At 41.6% G+C, this 26,625-nt stretch overlaps 1 protein-coding gene across 1 annotated transcript in view; it reads left to right on the top strand.

The window, feature by feature from the left end:
- Positions 1–26,625, top strand: part of CCDC178 (coiled-coil domain containing 178) — a 313,262-nt gene that overhangs the window by 200,804 nt on the left and 85,833 nt on the right. The window contains exon 16 of the mRNA XM_065582469.1: positions 15,483–15,632. Within this exon, the coding sequence (XP_065438541.1) occupies positions 15,483–15,632 (150 nt within the window). The remainder of the gene's footprint in view (positions 1–15,482; positions 15,633–26,625) is intronic.

The following is a 26,625-nucleotide window of genomic DNA, read 5'->3' as shown; positions in this document are numbered from 1 at the left end:
TTACCACCTAGCCCGTTATTTCCCATTTTGTATTTGTGCATTAGATTTTTCCTTCCTAAGTAAAATGCTTTGCACTTATCTTTATTAATTTCTTCTTATTGAATTACTGTAAGTTACTGGTTTTTGTCCAATTTATCAAGGTCCTTTTGAAGTCTAATTCTGCCCTCCAAAGTGCTTGCAACCCCTCCCAGATTGGTGTTATCCTCAAATTTTATAAGCATACTCACCACTCCATTATCCAAGTCATTAATGAAAATATTGAAAATATTGAATAGTAGCACACTCTTCAGGACCTCACTAGACACACACACACACCCAGTCTGACCACAAAGCATGATAACTACTCTTTAAGTATTGTCTTTCAACCAGATGTGCACGCACTTTATAGTAATTTCATCTAGACCACGTTTCCCTAGTTTGTTTATGAGAATGTCAAGTGGGACTGTGTCAAAAACTTTACTAAAATCAAGATAAATTATGTCAACTGCTTTCCCTCTGTTCACTAGGCCAGTAACCCTGTCAAAAAAGGAAATTAGTTGAGGATGGCATGATTTGTTATTGACAAATCCATGCTGGCTATTCCTTATCACCCTGATATCCTCCAGGTGCTTACAAATTGATTAATAATTTGTTCCACTGTCTTTCCAGTTATCCAAGTTAGGCTGACTGATCTATAATTCCCCAGGTCTTCCTTGTTCTCCTTTTTAAAGATAGAGTGATTGCAAACTTTACTCTACAGGTGGTAAGATTCAACCTCATCCTGATCTCTTGAAGCAGAGAGTTGCACAGCCAATGGACTCCTACTAAGATCACCCTGTTCCTGGTCACCAAGAGTTTCTTTGGGATCTCTGTGCATTAACGCTTTTGTGGGTCATGGCAAGTAAGATGGTCTCTGAGGTACCTGGGATCCAGCCCATTAAGGTCATTGAATATTTAGACCAGAATCTTCAAGCAAATCCAGAATTGAACAAGGAACTAGTCCAGTATTTCTTTTTCTTTCACTGAAATTAATTGAAAATTTTCAACAATTTTTGACTTAAATGAAATTTTCTGCCAAAAAATTTTGTTTTGGCCAAAAAGGCATTTTCCATTGGAAAAAAACTATCAACAGAAATTTTCTTACCAGTTCTGTAAGGAACCTTAAGAAGAGAACAACTGAAGTTGTGCTTAGTCCTTTAGACACTGACTTGATTGTAGTTGTTCACAGTAGCCTGTAAATTTTAAGCTACTATTGTAAAATGAAAAAATAAACTGTAGCAAGACCATGAAAAATTACCTTAATGTTTAATTTTAATCTTAATTATCAAACCAGCCTAACAGCATACACGAAAGCAACAAAGTATAGAGTTTTGGCAGTTTTATTTTTTTACTATGTAAATGGGCATTGCATTACTACATAAAATGCAAATTTTAAAAAAAACTCAACTAAGAAGACTGTTGGGTGTCAGCCATGTGCATTATTATTGTGTTGAAGTTCATTGATGCAAAATGGCTTGTCAGTGAACCAAAGTACATAATTTTGATTAGCCAACATTAAAACCTAAAAGATTGCTTCCAGAGCTTTTTCTTCAGAACTAAGTAACAATAATGTTTACCATCATCAAAGGAATGTTGGTAGAGTTAGTTAGTTAGTGCTTTTACTGTATATCACTTTGAAAAATGAAAAGCACTAGGATCCAAGAGCCTTATGCTTTTCAGACATGTTGCGAGAATGCCACAAGACATTCTGGTGAATGCCATTCTCCGGGTAGCTTGTAACAGCCGGGATAATATTCCACCAACCAAGAAGTAGAGGTGGCCCAGAGGCAGACTCCCTTATGACATGTGTTCATCGAGTCTGTTCTGATGTTGGACTCTCAGGCCATCAAACCCTTGAGTCCTCATAGGAACGGACCAAATGGTGAATGATTGCTACAGCCAACTGTTTGGCTAAGCATTAAAGAAGACTAGGATCCCAATTCTGCAAGCTGATGGCTGTTGCTACATAGAGCTCCATTGAAGACACATGAATTAATTTGTAAGAACAAGGTTAAGTGCTAAATATTGTTATGTTTTGTTACAGTGAAAGAAAAGTCATCCTGTAAACTATCATACTTTTCCAGATATTTTAGATTATATCTATTATTATCATATTCTTTTTACAGAGCATAGTAAATACATCAAAATGTGACATCATTAGCCCTGGAATCTCTGTATTCAGACCACTCTACCACTCCAAATAACTATGCAAACTATGCAGTTTTTTTTCTAGGTATGTAGTGCAATATTACTTTATGATGAACTTTGTTGCTGCCTCCGGCACTCTTTCAATCTAAGATTTTTTTACAGCTGTATAAATTAGAATAACTTTTGTTTATTGCATTGGAGTTTGAATTCTGTCAGCCAACAAGGGGGCACATAATATTTGCGTCATCCACTCTTTGCAGCACTACCAATGCAAAGATATTATTCTTTGTAATTACAGAAAGAAAGGGTCTCTGTAGTGTTAAGCGACCTTTCTGTGAGTGATCAGCCTTTTCCCTCGGTGAAGTGGAAATGTACATTACTAAAAATGTGAGTAAATAGGAGGTCTTTATAAATCTCAAGACTGTTCAAACTGGAAGAAATAAATGGATATATAACTATACTGTTGAGTTTTTCCCATGAGAGTGCTAAAAGAAAAGCCATTGTCTCACTTAATCTGCTCTAAAGTATTGACAGGTATGTGTAATCAAATTGTGATGATGTAGAAGAAAATTTAATGAGGCAATAATAGGCAAATAAGTTTGTGTTTAACAGTCTAAAACTATGTTATGCTGAAAGCAATAATGAAATTGTAAACTGATTTTTTGTGTTTTAGACAAAGTATATAAATTGTAGGGATCAGAGAGGGGAACCGAAAAAGTTCTCAATCCTAAACAATTTCAGAACCTTTTTCACAAACTTCTGAACTTCAAGCCAGCATAAAGACCTGCAAAATTTTACATCTAACCTCAAATGGAATCCCTTTGAACTCATACATTTGCTTTGTATGGTACTCAGTGGGACAATCCATGAGGACAAAGCCTAGCAAACCTCAGTTCACAATGAGGGCTCTCGATTGTACATGACATTTTAACAGAATGGTTTTTATCATTTTTGTTTGGATATTTTTCTCAGTAAAATACAAAAGCGTCTGTTTCTCAAAAGTTTCTAGTGGGCTGCTGTGGTTCCAAAGCATTTTACCACCATCTTCATGGATCTTTTGTCATGTTGTCACTCTTTTCCCTTCTTTAAAGAATTTGCTTATTTTCTATTCAGATGTTTGAATGACTAGATGCATTTGTCTTCCTCATACTGCCTTTTTTGTTTTGCAGACTGTGCTCATTGAAGTTTTCTCCAACAGCAGTGTTATTTATTCTCTTGCCTATTTTTGCCTTTGCATTTTCACTTGCACTCTCAATCTGTACTTTTTAATACTTTTTTACTTTTCACTTTTTGGAGACTTGATTCAGCTTTGTTGCAGCATTTTCCAGATTCTTCACTGTACTTTCTGATTGCTTCTTCAGAGCATTATTCTTTGTCCATTTCTGTCATGCTAACATTTTTTTCCAGTCCCCCAACTGAAATTCCCCGAGTCATGAGACTTTAATGGGGTCTTTCTAAATTAATGAAAACCCTTCAAGAGCCATTTTAGAAAAGCAGAATTACTTACAGAATTAGAAAGCTCTGCCCCCAGCCCGTGATGCATAAACTAGGCTCCATCCCTGCTGATACCACCTTTTGTTCTAGGACCCAAAGGATATGTTTACATAACAAATAAAAAGCCACAGTTGGCCCAGGCCAGCCAACTTGGGCTCTCAGGGCTTGGGCTGCGGGGCTGTTTCATTGCTCTGTAGACTTCCAGGCTTGGGCTGGAGCCCAAACTGTGGGACCTCCCATGCCACAGGGTACTAGAGCTTGGGTTTGCGCCTGAGCCCGGATGTCTACACAGCAATGAAACAGCCCTGCAGCGCCATGGGCCCGAGTTGGCTAATATGGGTGTGTTATTGCTGTGTAGACATACCCAAAGAAAGAGAGAGAAGAGTCTGAGAAATCCCAGACCCAGCCATGAGTGTGTTGTTGCTATGTAGACATACCCAAAGAGAGAGAGAGAAGAGTCTGAGAAATCCAGACCTCAAGCTCTTTCAGGGCTTTGTAGATAAGCACCAGAATGTTGAACTGGACTCTGATCTGGATGGATTCTGTGGGTGCACTTTAAAATTTTACTCTGATTTTAGAGGAATTATCAATTCCAGCATAATTCATACGCTTAAAATAGGAAATACTGCTCAAACTTGTAAACCTCTAAAACTAAAATAAACTTTGTTACACGTTCTGTAACCGCAATCAGCCAGGAAATATTGGGGTGGTGTACCCTTGTCGACCTGCCCCACTTAGAAGGTGAATTGCAACATATTGTAATAGCTGCAGATTCCAGTTATTCAAAGTGCTTTCCTCTGCTGACCAAGGTCCTCTTCTGTTTTACCACACTGAGCCTGTTGGCTTGAGCAGCTTTTCATTCAGGTCTGTACTTTACACAGACATTGGTATATTGCGAGACTGCACTATGTAGCACTTGTTATTATAGGAATGTATGGTGATAAAAAATCTTAATTGATTTGTCTGTTGAGGATTTAGCAATTACTATGTATCAGCTGTAAAGATAGCATCCTGAATCTCCATGTGACATTTCCCTTAGAAAACCTTTATCGCTATGGAAATTAAAATTAGAACAGAGTTGTTTGTTCTATATTTGAATAACATGAATCAAACTTATTTTGATAGGCATTGTTCATAATTTAATAAGGAAAATGAGCTCTTTCATTGTTCATCATTATATTGTATTTATGTAACATGATTGGTTAACATATTAGTACTTCACTGTATACAATTATAAATGTACAGGTTATATTTTTGTTACTTTGACATGAAAAATAAACTAGCTAGTAGGTTTCCTGAATTTCAGAACCCCATACTTTGGGTAAGTGCTTTAAAAATTGTAAACCAATAGTTGCACCCAGAATATACATAGGCAATATGAAATTATACCTATTTTTGCATAATTGTGTTTGATGTATTTTTAAGGTTATTTATATAACTTATGTAAGTTTGTTTTTTTTAGTGTTCATTGTTAATATTTGCTTTATCTATGTATTTCTGTTTACAATGCAATTTTTCACTGTGATTGAACCGTATTGGATATGACACTTCCACATTCTTAGCTTCAGATCTCAGGAGTAAGAGAGGTTCAGATTCTGACTATGAAGCATAACAATTTAGAACCCTGGGGGAGCATCTCTAATCATGTGACCTGACAATTTAAATAGAATGTCATAGTCTCCAAGTTCCAGTTCCTTTACTCCTGTAACAATTAAGGGACCTTCACTATGCACGAGAGCTTTCTAATGGTTTTCCATTAGAAATAAACATATAAATACATTTCCTAACCTCTAAATTTAAGTCAATAATTTTTGTTGGTTTTCATAGGTCTATATCAGACAATTTTCCATGTGTTTTACTCTTTGAGAAAAGATCATACAATTGTTAAAATTCTGTAGAAAGAATTGTACTTAGCTTTTTGTAAAACATATATTCTTTTAATGTTTGGTGTTTATTCCCTTTGTGGAGCTTGAGTCACTCCCATTGGCATAAACATGGTAAAAATTGCACTTGGCTGCATGCCAGTGAGGTGGTAGAATTCTTTCATCAGGTAAGGACAGCTTTCCTTTCTGGTAGTAGCTACAGAAGGTATGTGTTGCATCAAGTGTATTCCCTGGACTCTGTGGGTGAACTACCCTGCACATGTCCATCTTTTCCATTCCCATCAGAGAGAAGGATGTGGCCTCTTTCCATCACCATAACATACCCAGTGGCAAAAATCAGCATGAGCAAGGAGATAATTTTTGCCATAATACATGTTTTGCTTTGTTTGCTTTTGTTTGGGTTGTTTTTTTCCTGGGATCAGGGAAGGCAAGGGGTGTTAAACTTCCTTAAGTTTTGACATAACAAGCAGCACAGAATGCTTGTTTGGTAACTAAGGTTCCAAAAACTGTTTAATTTTTTCCTCCCAGTCAATGTAATAATACATTGTAGAATTTATATTTTCAAAATTTGCACAATTTCTGTACTTGCATACACTAGAATTTGAGTTGAGTACATTGTGAAATTTCAGCATACTCTAAATTTTGTTCTCAGCCAGTCTTCATGAATTTACTAGTTTATTTATTTTTTGTGACTAACAAAACACAAAGCATTTGCTACTCAATTTTTAAAGATGAGAATGACCCGGTGTTTCCTCATACCATTTGACCAAGTATTTAGCCGGGCTGTGCTCTGGCTAAGGATGAAATTCAAGAACACGGAGACTTTTGATTGCTCAGACATTTGTGTACAGTAGTGGTGACCTAGTTTAGCTTCTGTTGTGAGATCGTGTTTAAGTTTGGTTCATGCATTTCTTACAAATTTCTTAAGGAAAAATATAACATGACTTTGACTTTCATTGATTTATCAGGGAACAAAACATTTGAAAAACTAGAAGTTGCATTTCTCCTCATTTTATGGGTAAAGAATATTTTGAATGTCATTCAACTAAGGTAGTTGGTAGGATTTTGCACATTAATGTTAGAAATGTAAGTGTAAATAAGGGTATGTCTACACTACGAAATTAGGTCGAATTTATAGAAGCCGGTTTTATAGAAATTGGTTGTATACAGCCGATTGTGTGTCCCCCCACATAAAATGCTATAAGTCCATGAAGTCGGCGGACCGCGTCCACAGTACCGAGGCTAGCGTCGACTTCCGGAGCGTTGCACTATGGGTAGCTATCCCACAGTTCCCGCAGTCTCCGCCGCCCATTGGAATTCTGGGTTGAGATCCCAATGCCTGAATGATGCAAAACAGTGTCGCGGGGGGTTCTGGGTACATGTCGTCAGGCACCTTCCCCTCCATCAGAACAATGGCAGACAATCGATTCATGCCTTTTTACCTGGGTTACCTGTGCAGACAACATACCACGCCAAGCATGGAGCCTGCTCAGCTCAGCTCAGCTCACCGTCACCATATGTCCTCTGGGTGCCGGCAGACGTGGTACTGCATTGCTACACAGCAGGAGCTAATTGCCTTTTGGCAGTAGACGGTGCAGTATGACTGGTAGCCTTCATCAGCGATCTGGGTGCTGGCAGACGTGGGGCTGGCAGACATGGGGCTGCATTGCACACAGCAGCAGCCCCTTGCCTTTTGGTAGAAGATGGTATATTACGATTGATAGCCGTCGTCGTCGTACTGCAGTGGCTGTCAATCATGGGCACCTGGGCAGACGTGCTCAGTCCTATCGAACAGTCTCGACGATGATGGCTATCAGTCGTAGTATGCTATTTTCTGCCAAGCGCCCAGTATTTTCTGCCAAGCACCCAGAAGATGCCGAGGGCTATCAGTCATGCTTCACCGTCGTCTGCCAGCTTAAGATGTAAAAAATAGATTTGTTCTGTATTCATTTGCTTCCCCCTCCCTCCGTGAAATCAACGGCCTGCTAAATCCAGGGTTTTGAGTTCAATCTTTGGGGGGGGCCATTCTGTGTGACAGTTGTTTGTGTTTCTCCCTGATGCACAGCCACCTTTGTTGATTTTAATTCCCTGTACCTGTACGCCATGTTGTCACTCGCCCCTACCTCCCTCTGTCAGACAATAGTTTCGCGCCTTTTTTCAGACCAGACGCCATAGCACTGGTATCATGGAGCCCGCTCAGATCACCGCGGCAATTATGAGCACTATGAACACCACGCGCATTGTCCTGGAGTATATGCAGAGCCAGGACATGCCAAAGCAAAACCAGGACCAGCTGAGGAGGCGATTGCAGCGCGGCGACGAGAGTGATGAGGAAATTGATATGGACATAGACATCTCACGAAGTACAGGCCCCAGCAATGTGCAAATCATGGTGCTACTGGGGCAGGTTCATGCCGTGGAACACCGATTCTGGGCCCGGGAAACAAGCACAGACTGGTGGGACCGCATCGTGCTGCAGGTGTGGGACGATTCCCAGTGGCTGCGAAACTTTCGCATGCGTAAGGGCACTTTCATGGAACTTTGTGACTTGCTTTCCCCTGCCCTGAAGCGCCAGAATACCAGGATGAGAGCAGCCCTCACAGTTGAGAAGCGAGTGGGGATAGCCCTGTGGAAGCTTGCAACGCCAGACAGCTACCAGTCAGTCGGGAATCAATTTGGAGTGGGCAAATCTACTGTGGGGGTTGCTGTGATCCATGTTGCCAGGGCAATGAAAGACCTGGTGATATCAAGGGTAGTGACTCTGGGAAACGTGCAGGCCATAGTGGATGGCTTTGCTGCAATGGGATTCCCAAACTGTGGTGGGGCGATAGACGGAACCCATATCCCTATCTTGTCACTGGAGCACCAAGCCACCGAGTACATAAACCGCAAGGGGTACTTTTCAATGCTGCTGCAAGCCCTGGTGGATCACAAGGGACGTTTCACCAACATCAACGTGGGATGGCCGGGAAAAGTACATGATGCTCGCGTCTTCAGGCACTCTGGTCTGTTTCGAAAGCTGATGGAAGGGACTTTCTTCCCGGACCAGAAAATAACCGTTGGGGATGTTGAAATGCCTATAGTTATCCTCGGGGACCCAGCCTACCCCTTAATGCCATGACTCATGAAGCCGTACACAGGCAGCCTGGACAGTAGTCAGGACCTGTTCAACTACAGGCTGAGCAAGTGCCAAATGGTGGTGGAATGTGCATTTGGACGTTTAAAAGCGCGCTGGCGCAGCTTACTGACTCGCTCAGACCTCAGCGAAAAGAATATCCCCATTGTTATTGCTGCTTGCTGTGCGCTCTACAGTATCTGTGAGAGTAAGGGGGAGACATTTATGGTGGGGTAGGAGGTTGAGGCACATTGCCTGGCTGCTGATTACACGCAGCCAGACACCAGGGCTGTTAGAAGAGCACAGCAGGGCGCGGTGCGCATCAGAGAAGCTTTGAAAACGAGTTTTGTGACTGGCCAGGCTACGGTGTGAAACTTCTGTTTGTTTCTCCTTGATGAACCCTCTGCCCCATCCCCCCCACCCGGTTCACTCTACTTCCCTCTAAACCAACAACCCCACCCTCCCCTCCCCCTTCGAGCACCGCTTGCAGAGGCAATAAAGTCATTGTTACTTCACATTTATGCATTCTTTATTAATTCATCACACAACTAGGGGGATAATTGCCAAGGTAGCCCGGGATGGGTGGGGGAGGAGGGAAGGAAAAGGACACACTGCAGTTTAAAACTTTAACTCTTATTGAAGGCCAGCCTTCTGATGCTCGGGCAATCATCTGGGGTGGAGTGACTGGGTGGCCGGAGGGCCCCCCACCGTGTTCTTGGGCGTCTGGGTGAGGAGGCTATGGAACTTGGGGAGGAGGGCTGTTGGTTACACAGGGGCTGTAGCGGCGGTCTCTGCTCCTGCTGCCTTTCCTGCAGCTCAACCGTACAATGGAGCATATCGGTTTGGTGCTCCAGCAGCCGGAGCATCGACTCTTGCCTTTTGTCTGCAAGCTGATGCCACCTATCATCTTCAGCCCGCCACTTGCTCTGTTCATCCCGCGATTCAGCCTGCCACCTCTCCTCTCGTTCATACTGTGCTTTTCTGTAGTCTGACATTGACTGCCTCCTCGCATTCTGCTGTGCTCTTTCAGCATGGGAGGACATCTGGAGCTCCGTGAACATGTCATCCCGAGTCCGCCGTTTTCTCCTTCTAATCTTCACTAGCCTCTGTGAAGGAGAAACATTTGCAGCTATGCTTTCATTACGAGGTCGCATTTTTCCTCTTATATTGAGGGCCTGCCGGTTTGGTGTGAGAGATTACTCACGCAGTGCCAGGCAACAGATTTCGGCTTGCAGGCAGCCATGGTAAGCCACAGTCTTTTGGCTTTTTTAACCTTCTTAACATGTGGGAATGGTTTCAAACAGTAGCGCCCTCATTTCCCATACCAAGCACCCATTGGGTTGGCCATTTTAAATGGGTTTGCAATGTAAAAGGAGGGGATGCGGTTCCCGGGTTAACATGCAGCACAAACCCAACTAACCCCCCTCTCCCCCCCACACCCAATTATCGGGGATGATCACTTCACCCGTCCCCCACACCGCGTGGCTAACAGCGGGGAACATTTCTGTTCAGCCGAGCAGGAACGGGCACCTCTGAATGTCCCCTTAATAAAATCACCCCATTTCAACCAGGTGACCGTGAATGATATCACTCTCCTGAGGATAACAAAGAGCAATAAGGAATGGATGTTGTCTGCATGCCAGCAAACACCGGGACCATACGCTGCCATGCTTTGTTATGCAATGATTCCAGACTACGTGCTATTGGCCTGGCGTGGTAAAGTGTCCTACCATGGCAGACAGGATAAGGCAGCCCTCCCCAGAAACCTTTTGCAAAGGCTTTGGGAGTACATGAAGGAGAGCTTTCTGGAGATGTCCCTGGAGGATTTCCGCTCCATCCCCATACACGTTAACAGACTTTTCCAGTAGCTGTACTGGCCGCGATTGCAAGGGCAAATTAATCATTAATCATTAAACACGCTTGCTTTTAAACCATGTGTAATATTTACAAAGGTACACTCACCAGAGGTCCCCTGTGTGCCCTCAGGGTCTGGGAGCACGCCTTGGGTGAGTTCGGGGGTTGCTGGCTCCAGGCCCAGGGTGATAAACATATCCTGGCTGTTGGGGAAACCGGTTTCTCCGCTTCCTTGCTGCTGTGAGCTATCTACATTATCTTCATCCTCCTCTTCCTCGTACCCCGAACCCTCTTCCCTGTGTGTTTCTCCAGTGATGGAGTCATAGCACACAGTTGGGGTAGTGGTGGCTGCACCCCCTAGCATGGCATGCAGCTCCGCGTAGAAGCGGCATGTTTGCGGCTCTGCCCTGGACCTTCCGTTTGCCTCTCTGGCTTTGTGGTAGGCTTGCCTTAGCCCCTTAATTTTCACGTGGCACTGCTGTGCGTCCCTGTTATGGCCTCTGTCCTTCATGGCCTTGCAGACCTTTTCTAATATTTTGCCATTTCGTTTACTGCTACGGAGTTCAGCTAGCACTGATTCATCTCCCCATATGGCGAGCAGATCCCGTACCTCCCGTTCGGTCCATGCTGGAGCTCTTTTGCGATCCTGGGACTCCATCACGGTTACCTGTGCTGATGAGCTCTGTGTGGTCACCTGTGCTCTCCACTCTAGGCAAACAGGAAATGAAATTCAAACGTTCGCGGGGCTTTTCCTGTCTACCTGGTCAGTGCATCTGAGTTGAGAGTGCTGTCCAGAGCAGTCACAATGAAGCACTGTGGGATAGCTCCCGGAGGCCAATAACGTCGAATTCCGTCCATATTACCCCAATTCCGACTTGTTAAGGCTGATTTTATCGCTAATCCCCTCGTCGGAGGTGGAGTAAAGAAACCGTTTTAAAGGACCCCTTAAGTCGAAAGAAAGGGCTTCATTGTGTGAACGTGTCCAGGCTTAATTCGATTTAACGCTGCTAAAGTCGACCTAAACTCGTAGTATAGACCAGGCCTAAGTAATTATGGAATATCAGACTTACAATTATAACTTTAAATTGTATTTCTAAAGAAAATATTATTTTGCGTGTTTTACTATAAAAACATTCTGTCAGACATACCAACATTTTAAGCACTTTTCTTTTCCAAGATAAATAATATATCATTATATAATCTTAATATGCAAATTAGCAGAAATGGCTCAGAAAAGAGATGCATTCTATTGAGAAACAGCTAATTTGTCCTGTCCTGGTTCTCCGCCTATGTCTTTAATCTCTCCTTCACTGTGTCCTTCAGAAGACTCACCTCATCCCATCTCCAACTTTTTGTAGGGTTCCACAAGGCTCTGGTGTTCTTAAGCCCCTTCTTTTCTCCCTCTACCCCTTATCTCTGGGCAATATCTGTAAACACAAGTTCAACTACAATCTCTATGCTGACAACTCAAAGATCTACCTCGCTGCCCAAGACCTGGCTGTTGTTCAAACTAAAATCTTAACCTGTCTCTTTGACACATCCTCATGAATGTCTAGCCATGAGCTCTCCCTCAACATGGCTAAAACAGAATTCTTAATTTCCCCACCCCTGCAAAAAAAAACCCTCCTGGCCACCTCCTTGATCACTGTGGACAACACCACCATCCTTTCTATCACTCAGGCCTGTAACCTGTGTGTCATCTTTGACTTGAACTTTTCTCTAGGTCCTCACATCCAAGCTATGTAAAAATCTTGCCGATTGTTTCTACATAACATCTAAGATATGGCCTTTCCTATCCATCCACACAGCTAAAACTCCTATCCAGGCACTCCTCATCTTGTGTCTCAATTTCTGCAACCTCTGGTCTTGATAAATGCAATGCTTTACTCATATCCATTCAGAATACTATAGCAAAGATTATTTTCCTAGCCCATTACTTAGACTATGCCACAGCTTCCCTTTCTCTGTCACATCAAACATAGGCTCTTTGTCTTCATTCTCCAGGCCCTTCATATCCTATGCCCCTTTACCTATCTCTCAATAGCTATCAAGCTGTTTACTCCTCCTTCTAATCAAACCACAATGCCAGTCTTCATTGTCCACTTGTTAGATTTTCACACAAGCATCTTTGTGTTTTCTCCTGTGCTGCACCTCATGCTTGGGAGGAGCTCCCCATAAACATCTGCAAAGCTATCTCATTATCTTCCTTCAAAATCCTCTTTAAAACTCTCCTTTTCTATGATGCCTACAAAAAAATCAACAACAGTTAGGGCACTGGTGTGCTGAGATCCCTTATTGTCATTACGACCAATATTATATCTTAGTTTTCTTGTACTCATCTGTCTGCCTGTATTCATCTGTTGTCTCTTCTCTCATCCTTAGATGGTAGGCTCTTTGGGGCAGAGACAGTCTTCTTGTTCTGTGTTTGTACAGCACCTTGCACAATGGAGTTCTGGTTCATGACTAATGCCCCTGGGTTCTAAGCTAATACAAATGAAAAATAACAATAATTTGGAATATTCCATAATGACAGCAACTGCAAGGCTGGGAGGGATTTAATATAACCTTTCTTTGTTTATAAATATAAATGTACATTCCAATGTCATAATTTGTTTCAGTTCTTAATATATTTGAAGTGTTTCATGACTACAACTTTCTGAAATTATATAGTGTTTTTGTGAGCTCTTTCAGTAATAACAAGTATTGCCAGACATGTTTTTGTCTTTTATTATGTCTCTAGTAAAGTTTCAATTTTACACTTAAACCAGAGATTTGGCCTCATTATTATGTGTGAAAAATATAGCATAACCCCTGCAAAATTATAGCATTTATTCCTTGAGTACAGAATAAATTTTCTTAGAATTTCCAATGAAATCCATTGATTGAAATTAAATTAATTTAATATTGGGTCCTTTAAAAAATTTAGTGTTATCAGACCTTTTTTGGTCCATAATGCTGTTAGTAACAACATTATATAGGCTCCTTGAACTTTCATAACTGAAAATGCCTTCTTAAATAGAGGCTGAAGAAAAATGTTCTACTTCAGAGAATACTATGAAGAACAGACCCTTTTAAAGATGGGGCTAGATCCTAGCTTTCTCCAGGTACTCGGCCACAAGCTGCCCTAGCGGTTTTTCTACTCTTCACTGCATAGAGGTCCACCATCCACCATCCCTAAGGGCAGCTAGGCTTCAGTATTTTGGGGAAACAATTGGAGGCAGCGGCCTTTTGAAAGAGGGCATTTTAACTGGGGGCAGCTTGTGGCCTCAGGGCAGGTCTACACTATCGCTTAAGTCCACCTAACTTATGTCACTCAGGGCTATGAAAAAGTCCCCCTCTCCGAGCGACATAATTTTGCACTGTCTATACCAGTGCTATGTCAGTGGGAGATTCTCTTCTGCCAACATAGTTTCCGCTTCTCACTGAGGGGGAGAAATTATGCTGACGGGAGAGCGCTCTCCTGTCAACATAGCACATCTGGTGAAGAAGAAGTGCAGCTGCGCTGATGGAGTGCTGTAACATAGATTTGCCCTCATTCCAATTAAGAGCAATAGGAGATGGTAGCCACTTCAAAAGGTCAATTCTTCATGAAATTGCCTGTAATAGAACATTATTCACTAGCATCTGCTGAAGAAGAAACTACCAGTTGTAAGGAATGGACAAGAAATTATCATTAATCCTAGTTTTTTAAAATTCCCTGTTGCACCTGATCTGCCAAACAGGGAGGGCAGGAAAGAGGGGAAAACTAGTTGTGTATGCATGTGTGTGAAGGAGAGACCAAGAGAATGTGAGTGGCAGAAGGGAGAAACTGGGATGTGTGAGCATAGGGGAATGTGGCTGATGTAGTAGGGGAGGGAGAATGTGGGGCATGATGGAGGGATGTGTGTATGCCAGGTTATGTAGGAGAAGTGCAGAAGGCAGAGGGAGTTTCATGGTGAACATGCATGCAGGCAAATGCACAGGGAAGGGAAGTTTAGTGTGTTTGTGCAAGGGAAGATGGAGGCTAAGAGGAGGCTGATGGTGTATATGCTGGTTGCTTTGCAAAGGAGCTTTAAACCCAGCTTAATTGCCCAGTATGCTCTGGCTACTTTGTGCTGCTCCAGAGTGGAGTAAAGTAGCCGGAGTATATTGATGAATCTGGCCACCGAACTTAAAATTTAAATAGTTACTTAAGAGTGATACTTCACGTATTCAAAGCATTAGAAACATCACATGATAACATGGACTTTCTTGTTCAGGGTTTATTTGTTAAAATAACAAAAAAGAAATTCCCAGAGAAAAACTAAGTTAAAATGGAGTTACGGTTGAGAGTATATATCATTAATTTAAGGTTAAATACACTACACTATGATTATTGCATAATCAAGCATTATGAACCGAAGAAATCCAAAGTTAATGTTAAACTTAAAAGAAATCCAAACATGTTAAGATATGGAACTGCATATTAGAGCACCCCAAAAGCCTGAACCTTGCCCTGGAGAGGGAAAAAAATCAGATGTGCCTTTAAAAATCAGTTCAATCTAATCTGGGACTAGAAATACTACAATACCTTAATCATAAATATATGGCTATTACATAGTATCACTCAGCCTAGTGAGAACACTGAAAAGTAAAATCATTATAGGGAAGGGTTTATGACATTCTGTAGAAATTAAGGAAATTTACATTATTATTTTTTTGCAGAAAGATTTTCTGAAATAGCACAGAAATTCAGTAGTTCCTATTTTAGCTATTTTTAACATTGTTTTGTGTGCAGAACATTTATTAATAATTTGAACCTACGACATAAATGTACTGTGTGAAATCCTGACTCCATTAAATTCAATGAGAGTTTGCCATTAACTTCACTGGGATCAGGATTTCACCACTGTGTGTATATTGTACAAATGTGCACGACTGATAAAAGTTTAGAAAAATGTTATTTAAGCAGATATCTTTCAATAATTGTAATCAGTAACCTTTCTCTTTAGATTACTCTGGAGCAGATGATAAAAGAAAATTTGTGGTTAGCACAAGAGTATCAGATCTTTCAGAAATATTGTTTAAATGATAAAGAAAACCTTATGGATCTCTATGATGATAGGGTCAAGGTGGAAGCTGCCGTTAGAGATCATCAGCAGGTACAGTACTAATATAATGCATTTGATTCCTTAACTAGTGATCTGTTTTCTAAAATTTATTTATTATGGCTACTTAATGAAATTGGATAATCATGCAATCCATGGCCTGAATTCTTGTGATGTCTGGCTATTGTATGCTGTTTGTATTTTCCATTTGACTTGTATAGGACAGTTTTTGTAAGAAGATGCTATAAGGATATGTAGGGTCTCACTCTAAATCATCCATTTTTGGTACCTAAATTGTGTCTATACTTTAGTTCCAGTAATTTCATGTAATTCAGTATTGCAAGGATCATCTTCGTAGTACATATTTTGTTAGCATGGTCTTTATATAGCATTGGGAGTTCACTGACATCAACAGCCAAACTAAGGCTCCAATTCAGGAAAACACACATAAGAATACTTCCCTATTCAGGAAATCACTTAAATACAAGCTTAACTTCAAGCACGTGCATAAATCCCATTCTAGTCAGTTAGTAACTGCTTCAATAAATACCCATGATTATGGCATGATAGCAGTTGTTTCATAGTTTAAGGTTGCATTTGAGTTTTCATTATAAGTCTGATTTTGCACCAACCACCACACTTTTTTAATACTGATAAAAAGTCATATCTGCCTCAGAAGCACTAGGTTAAATCTGTGGCCAAGGAGGAATTTTTCTATAGCATACCAAAACACTTTGGTTTTTCTACAATGTGTTTAAAATAATCAAAAAATCAAGACAGAGGTAGAACCTAGTTTGCTGAACTTCCCTGACGAGATATAGTGTCCATGACTCAATGTTAATCAACTAAAGTCTCATTTCAAAAGTTCTTAACTTTTGATTTGTAACATGCTATGGAACATCAGGTCAATGATATGTACCACATCAAAGAACGGTTGGAAACCTATGTTTTCATTTTCTAAGAAAATAGTGTTACTCCAATTTTTTTTCTAGAGATAGACTTCAAAATATAAACCAATCCCTGGGATGTCTGTTCAGTGGGAAAAAAAGATAAATTTTCTAATATTCTAGTTGGATTTTAGTTGGGTTTTTGTTTGTTTTTCTTTTTTTATCTCTTGCATTTTTGAGAGTTTATATGCATTTAAATCACTGTTATGTTGCCACAACCTTAACTTTCCTAACAATTTTTGGTGGGAAGTCTCATAAACTCAATTCATTTGTGCAAGAATGTAGTCCCTCTATAGTAACCATATTAAAAAGCAGGTGAGATTAGGCCACTTCCTCAAAGCAGTCTTCTTTACAGGATACTCCAAAAGAATCCAAATTACCTGCTAGACTTCAGTATCTAAAATTTTTTTACAAGAGCCTACATTTTCATCATACAAACACATCAGTTGTGCATTTATTCATCAACTATGCGCATTCTATCAGCCATTCATCGCTCATGTTGAAATTGAATGTGTTCCACTTGTTACTGACAATTGTCAATAGGCAAGTAATCAGTGTATACTTGTTGATCTCACAGCCTTCCATTTTTCAATCAGTAAACAGTTTTAAGGGTCAAAATCTAGGGCTAATCATGTTTGAAAGAAAGAGCTAGAGATTTATGATTTATGAAAATGATTAGCAATGAACCACATATATCCAGATTGGTCCTGCTTTGAGCAGAGGGTTGGACTAGATGACCTCCTGAGGTCCTTCCAACCCTGATATTCTATGATTCCAGTGTGTGGCTTACAACTGCTACCTCAACTAGGAATTTTAGGGAAGTCTAGAATTTGACAGTATGCCAGTGCCATTTAACAGAGGCACATAAACCAAGAGTTGGAGTTCTATGTAGGATAGTAACTTCAGAGAATTATAGGGACTGCTAACTAACTTTCCTTTTTGATACCTTTAACTTTCTAAAATGAATAACCTGTCTAGCTATAAAGACAAAATAATCACATCAGCACCAGAGGGAGAATTTTTTTCAAAAATGATGACAAATGAAGTAAAGATGTTGTTTACATATAGGTCCTATAAAAAGGAGGCATATTTTCTCAGTTTTTTACTAATAAATGACTCACAACTGCAACAGAAAATCATTTCTGTAGGAGTGCCAGTGTAATGATTTTTTTTAGCTGCTGTACTATGCACATAGATCACAGTGACATGAACATTTGAGAAGAAAAGAATGTATTCATTTCCCTAAATCTACAGAGCTCTCTTTTCCTTCTATATCTTAGATATATGTGACAATCAAAATTAGCAGTCATTTTTTAAAAAATGTTGATTTAAAAGGTAAAGTAGCAATGTTTGCCTTGTTCTGATTAATTTAAACTGGATATGGCATTCACTTACTGCCTTAACCTGTTGAGAAATTGCTGTGTGCTTGTCAAATAGTTGCTCATTCAACCCCAAAAGTGTCTCAATTTCAGTGATGAAGTATTTCCTTTATACCATGTAGATCTATATTATGGCTTTGCAAACCTCTGGACTACAGGTTGGAGAAACATCTGTAGTGCTCCAGAATTGGTGAATAGAGGGGATATGCCTGTAAAAATATATGTCAATGGGCATTGAGGAAGCCAGGGGTCATGCTTTGGGGAGGCAGTAAGTGGCACAATCTCCACACTACTACTCACAGCATTCCTAGATGCCTGGGTGTGGCTTAGCAGGAAGGCGAGAATCCTTGCTTTTATGAATTGCTACCACTAGTGGAAGCATCTGCTGCATGCACTGTATAGTTGCTTTTTAGTACTTTGCCTCTTGCTGTCTCCTTCCTCCCAACTCTACCTCATTACTGTTGTGTTGCTAATTCTCACAATTTTATTGCAAGTTTTGCAATATTTAATGTTCTTCTTTAAGCCCCAGCTCCTGGGATCAAGTGCTGTAATTAGGTAAGAATCTCTGCTTCTATTTTTAAAAAGAGTTTCTAATCCTCATGGTTGTATAGAAAAGCTTGAAAATGTAACTCAAGAGAAATCTACATGGTTAAAAACCAGAGGACAAATGTAAAGAACACAACATTTATTATTTTTTAAATTTCCTAATCTTTAAATCAATCTTATGATTTTGGGAGCCTGACTCTTGATTTTCAAATGCTTGATGTTGGCAGTACTTCTGCTGCAAAGTAGTAATAGGAGGAATCTTACCAAAATATCTGCCTCACAGCTTTTGACCCCCTGCATAATCTTCTAATGAGAGAGTGAAGGACAGGAAAAGATCTTAGAAAGAGTGAGTATAGGAGCAGGAGCCATTGGTGTAGTGGGTGAAAGACTTGAAGGTGTGAGGAAGGAAGAGCGTTCTGGAGCCAAGAGCTATGAATGAAACCCTTGGAGAGGCAGAGAGATGAGACCCAGGCAAAGGGAAAGGTATGGAGGAGCAGTAGAAGGTGAGAGACTGCAGGGTACAGGGATGGCTCTGGAGAAGAAGTTGTTCAAGAACAACTGGGGAAGGGATAAATCAACAGGTTATGGGTGAGGGAGCACAGGAGAGGGGAAGAGAGGGAGAAATGCCAAAGGGGAAGAGAGAAAGAAAGACATGGAAGATAGGGATAGGAAAGGCTCCAGATGGAAGATGAGAGAGGGGGTTTGTAGATCGTGAGGAAGAAATGCCAAGGGATTTTCTCAAAAAGGCAAAGGAGGACGCAAGCAGAGTCTGAAAGAGAAGAGAGTGATCTCAGAAATGAAGAGAAAGATGTAGATGGCTGGCAAGGAAGGGGAGGGAAGAGGCTACAGGTGTTGGATGAGATGTCACAGGGAAGACTGTTTTGATGGGGGAGAAAGACACCAACTGGAAAAAAATCTGAATGAATAATTGATTTTTCAGTTTGGTGGCTGAACCACAAAATAAAACTAAAAAAGTGTTTAAGTTTTTCACCAAAATGGAATTTTTTCGGTTTTTCTCACCCAAATGAAAAAGTTAATTCAGGTCAAGTGCTGATTTGAAATGAAATGTCAAAACTGTTTGTTTCAAAAATGGTGAAACAAAATATTTGGACTTTTCCAAAAAATAGTTGTTTTGTTTTTTTCTCCTCCCTCCCGCACCCCCCAAAAAAACCTATTCGCTGCATTCAACCCAAATTTGCGAATAGTTTCAGTATCCCAAAAAATACATTTTCCAGCCAATTTACTCTAGGGGAGGCGCATGGGGGGAAAGACATCCCCATGAGAAAGAAGGGGATGGGAGAGGGAGCGAGAAGGGTTTCAGAAAAGCAGAGATGAAGAATGGAAGGAGAGGGAAAAGAAAAGGGGTGTCTCTATGGACAGATTTAGATGAAGGGTGGGAAAAAATAAATAGTAGATTAAATTTAAATATAGTGAGACAGGCAGAAAAATAAAATTGTTGATCAAATAAATAAAATAAAAACAAGTGAGAGACTGTAATGTTATTTATTTTTATTATGTGAATTTCATAGAAAGCTTGGTGCCAAAATGTAATCTAAAGTACACTATTGGTGTCTCTCTCTCTCTCTATATATATATATCTATATATATAGATATATAGATATATATCAATCAGGGGAACTTAGTTCCTTAGGATTAGAAGGGTTTATGAGACCCATTGTAATGCTGGATGGAGGACCATCTTCTTGTGTATGCTGGAAGGCAATAATTTGTTTTGGTTTCATGTGTGTATACAGTGTTGATGCTGGACTTGTGTATGCAAGTGCATGTGTGTGCGTGTGCACGAACTCATGTGAGAAGAAAATGCAAGGATGTTTGAAACCCTATGATCTTGGTGCACATTATTACAAAAATTTGCAAATCATTCTCAAAGGGGTAATTAATTCTAGGGCTTTATGCAACACTGAAGCACTGTGTTAAGGATTCAGCCCAGGATTTTCAAAAATAGGGACTTATAAATAAGATCTTGAATACATATATTTCAAAAGTGCTGGCCAACCAGCACCTCCCATTGACCTTGATTTAAAAAAAAATCATAAGTACTATTTGAAAGTTTTTGAAGTATATCCTCAGTTCAGTGACAGAGGCATTAAAGAGTCTCTTAATGTTCAACAGTAATCCTATCTCTCTCTGTTGTTGATATGTAATGGCAATATGACTTAGATTAACTAGATTCGGTCTAAATTTAAGCTTTCTTTGACATAATTCATTTATCTAACCAGTTCTCTACTGTTGTAAAGACAGTACTGCCTTAGGGCTGGAGAGGGAGGTTGTTGGACAGCTGCTTTTCAGAGTTAAAAGTCATAATAATTAGTTTCATTTACAAAAGTAAAATGTATTTTTATTAATAAAGGTGCTTTGGTGCACATATAATCACCAGTGAAAAGCAGTTACATTTACATTTATCCTGATATCTGAATTCTTCGGACACCATCAAAAATCACTTAGCGCATGAACGATCTATAACTTCAGCCCCCAGTACCAAGACTAAGTATTATTCAACGGATGGATTCGTTCAGTTGGCCCCTTTTACGTGTTCGTCAGCTGCCCAGTAGCACTTCCACTATGGCATATGCTCTGGCTTTATTATTAACACATGTCCCACTATTTCTTTCTTCTCTTCTGGATAATTTAGGAGATAAGCGGTTGAACTCTCTGACAAAACTCAGCATTTGTTATAAATTCATTCCATTTAATACTCACTATTTTCCTGTGGCATTTGCTTTCAAAGGCATTTAGGCAACTGTCAGTACCTTTGGTAGATTTCCAGCTTTCATATCCATATGTTCTTCTTCAAGGAATGTCCCTGTGGGTGCTTCACTTTAGGTGTCTTGGCGCCCTGTGCTTGTAATCGGAGATTTGTGGTAGCAGTGCCTGGTTGGGCCGCACATGCGCCGTAGCCATCTTGCGCCGCTCTGAGCGGCTGAGCGGTGCGCAGCCAACCATCGTCCAGTTCCTTCTCTACCACCTTTGGCCTGAGTTGAAGTGATCAGCAGCACCCTCTCTTACATCAGATAAGATTTATAGTAGTTAGTTCATAGTGATAGTGTTATCTTAGTTGTAGTTAGTTTTCCCTATCTATTTCCTTACTTTAATTTCTTAAAATTTCTTAAATTAAAAAAAAAAGTTTTCTCCTTTACCATTTCTATCTACCCCTGTCTCTCTGGTAAGCATACAACCTTTGCCTCAGCAGGGTTTACCCCTTACTTTTTTCTAAGAGACCGGCTCTCTGAGGCTTGCCTGGTTTACTTGGCTTTAAACGCTGCCTGACTTGCAGACTATCCATACCTGTCTCTAACAGCCACACTCAGTGTGTCCGCTGCCTTGGCCAGACACAAGTTACTCAAAAGTGCCCACACTACAGAAAACTGACAGCTAGGACATTAAAAGCCAGGGATCTTCAACTGAAGCTCCTCATGATGGAGAAATCACTCAGACCAGCCTCTGACCCCGAGTCCAGGTCACCCCCTGGCCAAAGGTCGCCAACGGCAGCCTCTGACAGGGGCTCCACTTCAACATCAGCTGCCAAGGAGCCTACTTCTAGAAAGGCTACAAAAAAGCAGGCACAGACATCCCAGCACCAATAATAGCCTAAACGAAAGTGATCTCCGACAGAAAAATCTGTCCCGGTACTGACGGCACTGAGAGCGTCGGAACACAAGGCACTGGGAATGTCTGGCACTGAGAGTTCCTGACGAGTTAAAGACTCTGTGTGGGCAGGCTCTAATGAAGGTTCACACAGCAAAGTGAAACCTTCCAGCTCAGCGCCCATGGAGCCGAAGAAGATCTCGGCACCTAACGGTACAATGGCACCACCTGCTGTACCGATGCCGCACAGCTCTAAATCCTCAGCACCAGCAGCTTCAACTCAGGCTCCCGGGCTGTCCTCCATGCTGTCCCCAGCACTGAACCTCATGGTACCGCAACAGCTCTTGAGATATGCGGACCTGGTAATGGCTTTAACACCTGCATCTCCTCTACGTGGCACTGAGGGTACCCCATCCAGAGCAGTACATAGCCAGTTGATTGCTCCCTGCAGTTCAGCTCCCCCACCCCATCTCCAGTGATGAGGAAGAAAAGGATGATGCAGTGATATATACTCCTCGTCATTCCTCATCAAAGCCAGGACCATTTCATCACCAACCACCTGCAGATATATGAGGATGGTATGATCACCCATGGGCAGCACCCTCCATACCATTTCCACTAACTGGTCATTCTGGGATCCAGGGGCAATGTATAGGGCCCAAAACCACAGGCCACCTAGGTCCAGAACAGCCCCGTCCCCTTCACCTACTGCTCTGGCACCCTCTGACACACAAGAGGAAGACCCTGAGGAACTTGAGGACACAGCTGAATATGACACTTTGCCGCCTACTCACTTCCCATCTTTGTTGCCAGATGAAACCATAATTCCACCAGCCCCTACTACGGGGGATGATTTCAAATCCTTTGAGGACCTCTTCAAAGGGGTTACTGAATCCATAGACATTTTGTTGGCAAAGCCACCAGAAGCCCAACATAAGCTCATGGACATACTCCAGGCATCCACATCAGCAAAGATAGCTTTGCTGATAAATGATGCTGTTATGAAGCCTGCGAAAATCATCTGGCAGACTCCAGCTACTGCACCACCCTCGTGTAAGAGGTCTGACAAAAAATATTATATGCCAGCAAAGGGGGTTGAATTTTTATTCACACACCCTGAACCAAACTCCTTAGTGGTGGAGGCGGTCAATCAAAGGGGGAAACAACACCAGTCCCGAATGACCCCATATGGTAAGGATTGGAAAAGGCTAGACCTTTTGGGGCAGAAAGCCTATTCCTCAGCTACGCTTCAGTTCCTCATAGCTAACTATTCAGCGCTGCTGGCTAAATATACACACAATCTGATCTCCAAAATGTCAACCTTTATTGAAAATTTGCCAGAAGACAAAAAAGAAAAGTACAAAGCAAACATTTCTGAAGGGCCTCTCATCGTCAAGACGGCCCTCCAGGCTTCCCTTGACTCTGCAGATACAGCAGTACGACCCATTGCTACATCCATTGTCATGCGCCGTGCATCCTTGCTCCATCTCTCCGGATTCACAAGGGAGGTCCGGGCAACAGTTAAAGACTTACCTTTTGAAGGACAAAAATTATTTGCAGACAAAACCAATGTCTCACTACACACCCTAAAGGACTCAAGGGTGACCTTGAAAACCCTTGGCATTTACATACCTGCAAACAAAAAGAAACAGAGCAGGTTTTACAATCAGAGATTCCAGTCTACGCCATACGCCCAGCCACAAAGACAATGCGACCAATGGCGTAAACAAAAACAGAACAGACGTCGGCAGAACCAAGATCAACCTTCGACGTCTCAACCATCCACCTCCAGACAGTTATTTTGAAGGTGTGGTGGAGGGTATGAGACCTTCACACTCTCTGATTCCGGAACCAGAAATGGTCCCCCGCCCATTCGGAGACCATCTGTCACCATATTACCCAGCCCGGAACACCATCATGACAGACAAATGGGTTTTAGAGATTATCCAGAAGGGATACTCCATCCTCTTCGCCGTCCCTACTCACCCTCTTCCCTATCCCTCTTCAGTGACCCCTCTTATGAGCACCTGTTACAACAGGAAATAAACCACCTCGTACAGTTAGGTGCCATGGAACCCATACCATTACAACACAGGGGGAGAAGTTTTTATTCCCATTACTTTCTAACTCAGAAAAAGACTGGCGGGTGGAGAGACATCCTGGATTTATGAAAACTCAACAAATCTGTAAGAACACAACGTTTCAAAATGGTGACTAACTATAATAATTCCAGCATTAGAGAAAGGAGATTGGCTCTCGGCCCTCGACCTCCAGGATGCTTACTGTCATATTACCATTCACCCGTCACACAGAAGATTCCTGAGATTCACCCGAGGGAAACAGCATTTCCAATACAGAGTACTAGCCTTCGGCCTTTCCACTGCCCCAAGATTTTTTTCCAAGGTTCTCATTGTCATTGCAGCTCACCTCCACAGACAAGGAGTGATGATATTTCCATTCTTAGACAACTGCCTGATAAGAGCACCAATGCATCAAGAAACAATAAATGCCACGCAGAGCATGATAACCCTGTTCACAGACATAGGGTTGCAAATAAATGTACAGAAGTCCACAAGTTGGAATTCATGGGAGCCTACCTCGATTGTCTCACAGCAACTGCAGTGTTAACCCAACAATGCTTCCTCACTCTAGTCAACCTAATTTCAACGGTGATGGACAGCCCACAAACATCCGCCAGAACATGCTTACAACTCTTGGGGCATATGTTGGCAACAACGTTTGTTGTAAAACATGCCAGACTCCACCTGAAATGCTTCCAGGCCTGGCTTTGAACAGTGTATATACCACACAGACACTCTCTCAACAGATGCCTCACAATGCCACACAGAGTAAAAGACTCGCTAACATTGTGGACACAATCACATAATGTCTTCTCAGGAGTCCCTTTCCAACAAAAAGCTCCAACCATGACTATCACATCAGACGCTTCCCTAGTAGGCTAGGGGGCACATCTACTCAACAAAACAATCCAAGCCCTCTGGTCCCCAGCAGAGTCCAACCTGCACATAAACTTTTTGGAGCTAAGGACAGTCCAAAATGCATGCGAGTACTTTCTCCCTTTAATCAAGAACAATGCCATCAAGATCCTCACGGACAATATAGCATGCATGTTTTCTATAAACTGCCAAGAGGGAGCACGATCATACTCCCTATGTACAGAGGCAATACACCTTTGGAATTGGTGCATCACCAACAACATAGAGATATTAGCATCCTATCTGCCGGGATGTCAGAATACAAGAGCGGATCTACTGAGCAGGGATTTTTCACAAACCCACAAGTGGGAGATGGATCCTAGAATTCTCAAATCCCTATTCAAACTATGGGGGTTCCCCATCATAGATCTATTTGCAACAGCTCAGAATGCCAAGTGCCCACAATATTGCTCCCAGGCTGGATTGGGACACCATTCCCTAGGTGATGCTCTCCTCATAATATGGGAGGTGCCACTGATGTATGTATTTCCCCCGACACCACTCCTAAGCCAAGTCATTCACAAGATCAGGCAGGACAAATCGAGGGTCATTCTCATTGCACCCACATGGCCCAGACAAACGTGGTTCCCATATCTATGCCAAATGGCAGTGAAACCACCTCGAACCCTTCCCTTAATGCCTCACCTTCTGTCACAAGATGCGGGACACCCCCACCTCTCAGTACTCCACCTCAAGGCCTGGTTACTCCATGGCTGATGGGGGGTCAAAAAGGACTGTTCTGAGGAAGTGAAAGATTCCTATTACTATTACTGAACAGTCAGAGACGAAGCACAAGAAAGCCATATAGCCATAAGTGGAAACGATTCTGCACCTGGTGCAAGGACAAACAGATTTTTCCACAGTTGGACCCCCTACTGAGAATCCTCGACTATATACTGGGACTTAAAAGATCAGGGCTATTCCCAAGCTCCATCAGAGTACACTTGGCTGCCATTACTTTCTTCCACAACAGGGTGGATGGAGTCACTATATTTGCTCACCCAACGATTAAATGCTTCCTTAAAGGCATAGAAAACACTTATCCCACACTAAGAAACCCTATACCCAAGGCTTATATAGCATTCTTTAAGGATAAAGTAATCCTGTGACCGCATCCTAAATTCATACCCAAGGTTGCCTCCACTTTTCATTTAAATCAACCCATCTCCTTAGGTGTATTTTTCCTGAAGCCACATGCTGACAGGAGGGAGGCCTCAGTCAACACACTAGAGCATAAGCTTTCTACATAGTTAATGTTCGCAGAGTATTAGCTTTCTACATAGAAAGAACAAAAACATTCAGAAATTCACTTAGACTATTAGTTTCCATAACAGAATGCTTGAGGGGCCAAACCATCTCAAAACGGAGACTATCCAAATCGATATCTGGATGTATCCATTTGTGCTACCAAAACAACAATCTGCAACCTCCAACGGAGTTCGCACACGCTCCACCAGAGCATTAGCAACATCTGTGGCCTTTCTCAACAATGTGCCTATCACTGACATTTGCAGAGCAGGTACCTGGGCATCAGCCCATAGTTTCACTAAGCACTATGCTTTAGAACAACAAA

This window comes from Chrysemys picta, chromosome 2 (genome assembly GCF_011386835.1).
Source record: "Chrysemys picta bellii isolate R12L10 chromosome 2, ASM1138683v2, whole genome shotgun sequence".
Lineage (NCBI taxonomy): Eukaryota > Metazoa > Chordata > Testudines > Emydidae > Chrysemys > Chrysemys picta.
This window is presented reverse-complemented; position numbering and strand designations above follow the sequence as displayed.